This window comes from Triticum aestivum, chromosome 5D, assembly GCF_018294505.1.
Source record: "Triticum aestivum cultivar Chinese Spring chromosome 5D, IWGSC CS RefSeq v2.1, whole genome shotgun sequence".
Lineage (NCBI taxonomy): Eukaryota > Viridiplantae > Streptophyta > Magnoliopsida > Poales > Poaceae > Triticum > Triticum aestivum.
In genome coordinates this window covers 111,992,105-112,000,971 of record NC_057808.1, presented here as the reverse complement: position 1 = coordinate 112,000,971, position 8,867 = coordinate 111,992,105, and the positions used below count along the sequence as shown (strand labels likewise).

The following is an 8,867-nucleotide window of genomic DNA, read 5'->3' as shown; positions in this document are numbered from 1 at the left end:
TGGCCACGGCCGTCGGCGTCTGGCAGCTGAGGAGGGTCGGGCCTTGGCACGATCCGGAGAGCGTGGGGCTGAACACGTCCAGCATCTCCACCGATTCCTTGCCCTTCATCTTCTTTGCTCCATTTTCAAACTCGAGGGGCACAGCCGTCGAGGCCGCGATCTCCTTATCCAGATGGGCCGCGACGCCGTCCCCGGAGGCCGGGGCGGGAGGGAGCGCCTTGTCAACCGTGGCGAAGAACTCTTCCACGCCGTCTGGAGCGCTGATGGGGGCGGGTGCAGGCGCGCGTGCGTTTGAAGTTGGCGTGGGCACCTGCACAAGGCTTGCCAAACGCCGCTTGCCGGTCTTCTGCTTGCTTGGGTACGCCGTGGTGGACGAGCGGTCGCAGCCTCCATGCCGCCCTTGGCCTCTGGCGCTGCCAGAGCGGCGGGGCGGGGGGGAGCGGCTGCGCTGGCGCTCTCTGCTTGTGGCCCCGTCAGCGCCCGTCGTGGCGTTTGTGCCGCGCCCGTGCACCAGCAGCGTGTCCTTCCAGGAGCGACGGCCGCCGCTACCGCCTCCCTGCCCGTCTTGGCTCGGCGAGGGCCACCGCGAGGGAGGCCCCGGCAACCGGTGTCCACCACCGCGTTGCAGATGGCGATGTCGCTCTTCAGGCTGGCCGTCTTCCACATGCATGATCCAGGTACCGGGGAAGGTTCTTGGCAGGTCGTCGTCGTGGTCCGAGTCAGAGGACGGCAGGCCGCTCTGGGCGGAGTGGGAGGAGCGTGGTGAGCGGGGGTACCAGTCCTCCACGCTGTCGACGTGCATGAGCAGGTCGTAGCGTTCTGCGCCGGGCGGCGAGTAGCCCTCCATCTCCTCGACATGGCCGGCACCTTGAGGAAGCTTCTAGTAGGTATGTCTGGTGGGGATGAACGCCATGTCCCACACCCACACCCAGCAGGCGAAGGTTTTGGTCTGGTCGCGCTCCAGCGTGCGGCTGTCCAGCCAGTCGATGCGCACCTTGTCGCCGAACACCTCCTGGACGCCCTCCAGAGTCCAGTACTACTGAGGCAGGTGCTCGATGATGCAGCGAACATGGAGGTTGAAGGTGCCGTGGCCCGCGTGGTCGTTTTCTCCCCAGGGCGCGATGCTGAAGTTGACGCCGTCGACGCGCAGGGTGCCACGGCGAACCACATTGTCGTGGTGGGCGGGCTGCGTGAAGATGATGAAGAAGTCCTACGGGTTGTGCGCCGTCACCCGTAGATGGTGCGGGGGGACGCACAGCTGCGCCTCCAGCGCTCGGCCCACCGCCATGGGCGAGGTAGCGCAGACCCCGTCCAGCGCACGCAACGTGATAGCATGCCGGCGGAGGAAGAAGATGCTCTGCTCGATCGCCGGGGTGGACTCGCCGACCCTGTGGCTTGAGCGTGGACGCCTGGCCGGGTCGACCAGACTGAGCTCAGCCATGTCTGCAGCGGGAGGGGGGAGAGGGGCCATCGGCGGCGGGGGCGGGGTGGGGAAGCACAGCCGTGCGTGGGCAGGGGTGCGAGGAGGGAGTGGGCCTATCCTACTGGAGGCAGGGCCGCCATGGCTGTTTCGTGGATTTTGTGGGCACTCCCTAGCAAAGTGGCTGAAGAGCTCGCAGATCACGCAGCGGAGAGGGTTGCGGCAGTCCTTCCTACGGTGGTGCTTGCTGAGGCAGTGGAAACAGCGGCCGCGGAAGCGGCTTAAGAAGGCCTCCCGGCCACCCACCGCATTGAAGTCCGGCCACCGGTCCGGACGGGGAGCCACGCCCGTGCCTGAAGAAACCAGCAGATCCTGGGCGGCCTTGCGGTTTTTGCGCGAGCTGACCTCGGTCCAGCCACCGTCCATCCCCGAAGAGGAATGGTCGACCGTGGGGGATGGGACGGCGATGATGGATTGAAGACGCCGAGCTGGGGGCGTGCAGGGATCCGCCGGGTCTTCATATGCGCGCGTCTTCGAGCATTCACCGCGCAGCAAGAGGCGCGGCGGGGCCGCCGGATCCGGGCTTGAGGGCACACCAGGCCCTGGGATCTCGGACGGGACGGGAGGGGAGGCAGCCGAACTACCCCTCGGATCCGAGCTTGCAGCCGGGCTGCCCAGCGGATCCGAGGCTGCAGAGGTGCACATAGACGGCGCGCCCATGCTGGGCGGGGGAGCGGTGGCCGCCACGGCCGGAGCGGCCAGCGGCGCGTGGGGGGAGGGTGGCTACCTAGGAGGAGGAGGAGCGACTTGTGCTTTTTCCCTTTGATGGTGATGTAATGTATGCACTATGTGCATGTCTAAAGTAGCTCATTTTTGTGATGAATTTGTGTCAATCTGTGAAGACGGCGTTTTGATGATCATGCTTGAGCGTGCATGTCTAATGTACACCCGCCATGAATAGTAAACTAAAAACACTGAATTTTTTGCTAGGATTTTCGTGGTGAAATGAGCACCGGTTTTATTTCTTTTTGTCTAGAGCTCATCGCGTGTCATTTCAGCATGAAATTTGGCACGCTCTTACCACACTCGAGCATCTTCTGTGCTAAAACAAATCAGGTCTTTTCAATTTATTTGCTTTTTTAATCTACTATTTATTTGGGAGTAGATTTTCTTTAGTGGTATTTATTTGGGAGTAGATGAGCCTGTGTTCTACTCCCTCTACCGTTTTATTTGTCCGTGGGGGTTTCTAGTACAAAGTTTGTCACGTATAATTCTTTTTGCTGTTTCCTAAACTACCCTCCCACCGCTCGCTCTCGTCCACTCTCTCGCTCACTCACAAGCTCGCTCTCCCTAGCCTGCATCGCCGGCGCCTCTATCTCGTCTGCGTCGCCGGCGCCTCCCTAGCCTGCGTCGCCTGCGCCTCTACCTCGTCTGCGTCGTCGGCGCCTCTCCCTCGCCCGCGTTGGCGCCGCCTTTCCATTGGCTCCGTCGCCGTCGCCGTCGCCAAGATCTCATTTTTATTCTCCGGCGGCTCGATCTGCAACGGCCTTCCTCCATTCCAACGCCAACAGCTGCGGTACGTCGCCCCCTCCTCGCTCCCTCGCTGCTGCTCATCTACCAACGCCTCTCCGAGCTTGGTACAAGGATTGAACTTGGCGATTCAAGCAGGTGCAGATCTCCGAGCTTTACCAACGCCTCTCCGAGCTCGTCCCCAACGTGCGGCAGCCGACCATGTAGCTTCGTCGCCGACAAGCTGGAGCAGAGGAGGACCGAAGCAAGCTGGGGCAAGTTGCAGCGTGCTTCCCCGACAACGATGGTGAGTATTCTAGTTGTTCATGTTCATGTGCTTTCAGTAGATGCACTGTGATTCAAGTGCAGATGCAGTTTATACTGTCTGAATCTTGTTCATGTGCTTTCAGTAGATGAACTATGAGTAGTTGTACTGCATCAAATGCAGTTTATAGTGTCTGAATTTTGTTTGCAGTAGGAGTACATCAGTATTTACTGAATTTTGAAGCTACTCCACTGAAAATTCCACTGTTGCATGAGTAGTTTCAGTATTTACTGAATTTTTTCAGTTACTTAACTGAAACTTTTTCAGTTACAGTAGGACTTCTCTTCTCTCTTCTCTTTCTCTTCTTGCATCTGTAGTTTACTGTAGGGTTTATTGGAGTAGTGCTCATCTTGAATTGCTACTATGAGAGGGTGAGTAGTGCTTTGTTAGGAATAATTCCTACTGTTGGAGGAACATGCAAGTACTCTAAACGGAGGCAACTCTGCATTGTTACTGAATCACATTTTAGTAAAAAATTACTCCACAGAAACTGTAGACTAGTGGCATGGAAATGTAGACCACATTGCTTGTTGACACTTAAACTGCAATACACCAGGCCTTAATTCAAATGGAGTAAACTCTCTTATCTTCTTCTCCTATCTAAACTGGAGTATGGAGTAGCTTAAAATGAAGTGCAGTACTATTTTAGTTTTATGTTATTTAAGGTTATTTTCTAAGCTGAATATTCAAGCTGAGCTCATGATACCTTTGATAACAAATACACCTGAGCTGAATATTTTCAAAAGTAAGACTATTTAGTTCATGAAACAGAACATACTCCTTCTGTACAATTTTGTTTCCTTGGCAAAAATACCAGTTTACAGAATTTAGTTTCCAAAATTTTGCAAATTCTGTAATTTTGCACATGAAGCTTCAGTAATTTTGCCCATGAAGCTTCAGTATTTTAGCACATGAAGCTTCTGCTACTGTTAATCTTGTCATGAATCTTCTGTTGACTTGGTACATTAGCTTAAAATGAAGTGCAGTACTGTTTTGGTTGCAGTAGTTTTTCAGTAGCTTAAATTTAGGAGTAGGAGTAGTTCTTGGAGTAGGACTTGTTGTTGCTGCTGTTACGTTTCAGTTAATTAACTGAAATTTTCTTCTCTCTTCTCTTTCTCTTCTCTCTATGTTATCTCTTCTTGCTCTCTTATGAAATTTTAAGTGAAACTTTAATTTAAACTTTAAATTGTAAAAATTCAAATGGGTTAAAAATTCAAATGGAGCAAAATTTCAAATGGAGTTACACATACTAGCATCATCACAAGCATCACAGGCTCATCGCAAAATTGAGGAGTACTCCTGTTCATTTAGAGAACTCAAACAACAATTAATATGCATCAAACTTGGGATCAACAGTAGCATGGGGCCTTATCATTCTTGTTTTTGGATGATTTAGTTAATCAAATTCCTCATTGAGGAACACCTGGACTTGTCATTCCGGTCTTGGGATCGACAGTAGCATATGGACTTATCATTTTGTTTTTTGGATGAATTAGTTAATCAAATTGACATCAATTGACCTGTTTTTTTGGATCAATTGCAGATTCTCTTGATTGGAGTGGGGAGGAGCAGAGACGAGAGGAGCAGCAGAAGTGGACAGCGCAGCGGCTGACCTCGAGCTCTTGATTGGAGTGGGGGAGGCAGCCGGCGAGGGATCTGTAGCCAGCAGGGAAGGATCTGAAGCTGTGGCGGAGCAGGCAGCCGGCGGGGAAGGGCGCCCGGCGAGGGAGCTGCGGGCCGCGACGGGGAAGGGCGGCCGGCGAGGGAGCTGCGGACCATGGCGGGGAAGGGCGGACGGCGAGGGAGCTGCGGACCGCGGCGGGGAAGGACGCCGGAGATGCGGACGGCGGAGGAGCCCGGCGGAGAATCCTGGCGGAGGGGAGGTGCGACGGAGGAAGACGCCTCCTGATCAATTTCAAATCAGGGGTATTTCCGTACTTTCACGCCATTTCATCTGGTCGGAACGAAACCCCCAACAATAAATAAATCGGAACAGAGGGAGTATTTGTCTGGTAGCTGGGCTCATGGGTTATCGGTCAATTTGGGTCCAACTTTGGTGATGAATTGGCAGCTCTAGATTGCCAAAAAGGGCAAGATGGACAAATGGGGAAGAATTACCATGGTGCCTAGTGGTTATTGCTTCCTCATTTGTTAACTCAGCCACTTTTTGGACAATTAGGGAGAACAATTGGAGGCGCCCTTTGCAGTACGTAAGACTACCTACTGAACATTATATGCAGACATTATTTGTGTCATTTCTTTCACTAAAAGTATATTTATATTATTTTTCCAAACATATATTCATATAAAAAAGGTAATGCACGTTGAAGAATGTGCAAAAACTTTAAGAGTATATATATATCTTTAACAGAGGGACTGGTAGTCTACAACTTTACAGAGTACATATTGCTGTAGCAAGCTCTCGTTCTCAAATTTGTCCTGTCTCTCTCTATTTTTTTTTCCTTTTTTTTCGACGCTTGCATCTAATTCTTTTTCCGTCACGGTCACTAGCACGCTGCCCCTTTTGCGCGCACCACGCCGTCGTTGCCGGCGAGCATCAGATACTTGTCCTTCCTGGTGAGCATGGTGCACTCGTACCCGAGCGACGCCGCCATCAGCCGCTGCACGCGGTTGGCCACGTCCGTGCTCGCGGCGCCGCCGTCCCTGACGGGCGCCGTGTCGACCCTGCCGAGGAACTCCACCGTGTAGCACATCCTGGGGTTGGCCAGGTAGTAGAGCGCGTCCATGGACTTCCAGCCGCCCGCCGTGGTGCCATGGAACATGGCCGTCTCGACGGCGAGCGCCACGGGCACGACGCCGCCGCCGCTGAGCTCGGCGAACAGCGGGCTGAAGCGGAGCAGGTACGGCTCGCGGCAGGTGGTGCCCTCGGGGCAGACCACGACGTGCGCTCCCCCGGCCAGGAGGCGCGCCATGGCGGCGCCGTCGTGGGCGCGGTCCCTGGCGAGGTGCACGGTGCGGCCGATGGGGGAGATGAGCTCCGAGAGGCGGCTCAGGCTGTAGGACACGGCGCGCACGGGGCGGTCCAGCGCGATGGACACGTACACGGGGTCGATGAGCGTCCGGTGGTTGCACACGTAGAGCTGCCCGCGCGACGACGGCGGCGGCGGCGGCGAGCCGCGGAGGCGCCACGACTGGCCGGTGGCGGCGAGGATCAGCGTGGCGTACTTGTATGGGAGCGCCATCGCGACGGCGATGCGGGTCACCGCGAGGGCGGCGCCCAAGGGGAGCCACACGAGCATGGCGACGGTAGCGAGCGGCGTCGGAAGGAAGGCGAGGCGGCCATCGTGGAAGACGAGCGGCCTCGGGTACTCGTGCCGCGGCAATGGCCGCCACTTGCTCTTCTCCTCGGCGCTCACCACGTACACCTCCTTGCACGAGGACGACAGAGTGTTGTTGCAAAGAAATTCCATGGATCCTCCGGAGAAGCCCACGACATCATCGCCGATGGCGCCCTCCATGATCTTCTTCCTCGCCTCGGACGCCGCCTCGCCGTCCCCTTCCTCCATGAGTCCCGTATAGAGCCCCCACAGCACCTTCATCTCCCTCGCCGCGACGACATCGGCCACGTCAGCCTCCAGGTACTCTTTCAAGAACGGCTCCACCATCACCCTCGGCATCCTGCTGGCCCACACCACCGCCGCCCTCCTACCGGCAGCGCCAGATGCCTGCCGCCGCACGGCGTCGAACGCCTCGAGACCGACGTCCTCGAGGAGCCACCGCGGCAACACGGCACGGCCAGCGCGGAACCTCGTGGCGCGGAGCCCGCAGAAGGCGACGAAGGCCATCGCCCTCACGGCCATGTCGCCGCCGATGAAGGCGATGAAAGGGTAGAGGAGGAGCAGGAGGAGGCCCCTGAGCAAGCCGCCGGCCTCGATGGCGACCAGCATGAAGTAGGGGAAGAGGGAGCCCGAGGAGAGGAGCAAGCCGCCGTCGACGTCGACGACCAGCGCGGTTGCGTCGGTGAGCCGCGCCGAGGGAGGCGCCCGCTTGTGGACAAGGACGTCGGAGGGGTGCGGTGGCGGCAATGCGGCCCCACAGCCACCATGGAAGAAGAGCGAGAGGAAGTTGGGGAAGATGAACGTGTGGGCTCCCGCCATTTCTCCTCAACCATGCAGCTAGATGTAGTTGTCGCCGTGTTATATATGCCACCGCGGCACATCGTCGTCATGGTGCAAGCCTAATAATGTGGGGTGGCTTGCCACGGCGCCCTCGTGCGTGCCTAGTAAACCTTTGTACGAATTTTGCTAACAGACAGACAGACAGTCAACTGTTCATTAATTATTTGTATTTTTTGGCGAGGGAACTGTTCGTTAATTCCATTTTGGCAGTAAGTGTCACTTTGAGGCCATAAGTCAAAACTATCAAAAAGAGATCTTTGACACTGAGAAGAAATATTTGTTACCACGTGCTCAAAGATCAAACTCCAAAAACCCATAAAATTTCTCATCCTTTCAAGTTCCAACTCTCTCAGATATACTCGTCGCGCAGTCTCACCCCTATGCTCTCCACGGCACCTAAAGGGTTTGGGAATGTCCATGTTGCTGACAAGACCGTGGAACCCTGTGGCACTCCGAGACTAGTTCGATGGAGAGACCTTCGTCGAAAATGTGCTCCCCATGGAAAAATGTTTGGAGGCGTTCGAGGGGATGTTGGGACTCAAGTAGGGAGAGAAGAATGAGAAGGCGGCGGAGGGTGTGCAGGACCCCACCTCGCCAATCACGGCTTCTACCTTCCAGGGAGAGTGTGATGTTGGCCGTCATGTCGGCTTCGGGTATGATGGAGAGGGCAATGAACCTTAAGGCGGCACGGGGCCTCGAAGGTATATTTTCTAAGGCCATTACGTGATCTATGCCAACCTTTAAAGTTTTGGCTCTTACGTCTAATGCAAACTTGTTGAAAGTGGCCTCAGATAGTCATGTTATTTGGAGTCCCGAGCAAGGCTCACTTTGGAGAGGTTGGAAAGCTTTGGGGCACAGGAGTTGGACCGGGCTGTTATCGCGGAGAGCGTGACGAAGAGGGGCCCGATTCATACTCGAGCGACTGAGGGGCATGCACGCATGATGGCCATGGCTTCTGATGCGAACCATGCTAGGGAGGAGACTGGTTCCGACCAGGAGGTGGTTTCTGGTCGTGCCTCGTCCATGGGAGGACGTGACTGTGGGCGCGAAAGAGGTCGAGCCGGGGCGCTCGACAACAGGTGATTGAGGGGGTAGGGCCCTGATCCCCCATGGTGACTTCATAAGAGGGATGTTCTGGAACTTGTGAGGTTTCAGTCAGCTGGATAGGCGACGCCAATTGATCGATTTCATCCGCACCAAAAGTGGATTTTGTTGACCCGCAGGAAACTATTTGTACCACATTTTTGTCGGCCGAGTTGAGTGCGTTGGGAGGGGCCATGGATTTTCGGTGGGATTGGTTGTCATCTTGTGGGTGATCCAGCGAAATCCTTCTTGGCACCATGCCACCATCAAGGAGACGGTCGAGGTCATTAGATTCTTTCATGGTGAATTCTTTGTTGGTGCCAAAGTTATCCAGCGGAATAATGGCTTTAGTTTGGAACTTGTTGTGGTGTATGAGCCTGCCGATCATGCC

At 55.5% G+C, this 8,867-nt stretch overlaps 1 protein-coding gene across 1 annotated transcript; it reads right to left on the bottom strand.

The window, feature by feature from the left end:
• Positions 1-5,588: 5,588 nt before the first annotated feature.
• LOC123119750 (probable glycerol-3-phosphate acyltransferase 3) lies at positions 5,589-7,449 on the bottom strand. Its single transcript, XM_044539654.1, has one exon. The coding sequence runs from the start codon at positions 7,370-7,372 to the stop codon at positions 5,762-5,764; it is 1,611 nt and encodes a 536-aa protein (XP_044395589.1). The 5' UTR covers positions 7,373-7,449; the 3' UTR covers positions 5,589-5,761.
• Positions 7,450-8,867: the final 1,418 nt, after the last annotated feature.

Coding starts and splice junctions, on each gene's coding strand:
- LOC123119750 (XM_044539654.1), bottom strand. CDS start 7,372: ATGGCGGGAGCCCACACGTTCATCTTCCCCAACTTCCTCTCGCTCTTC.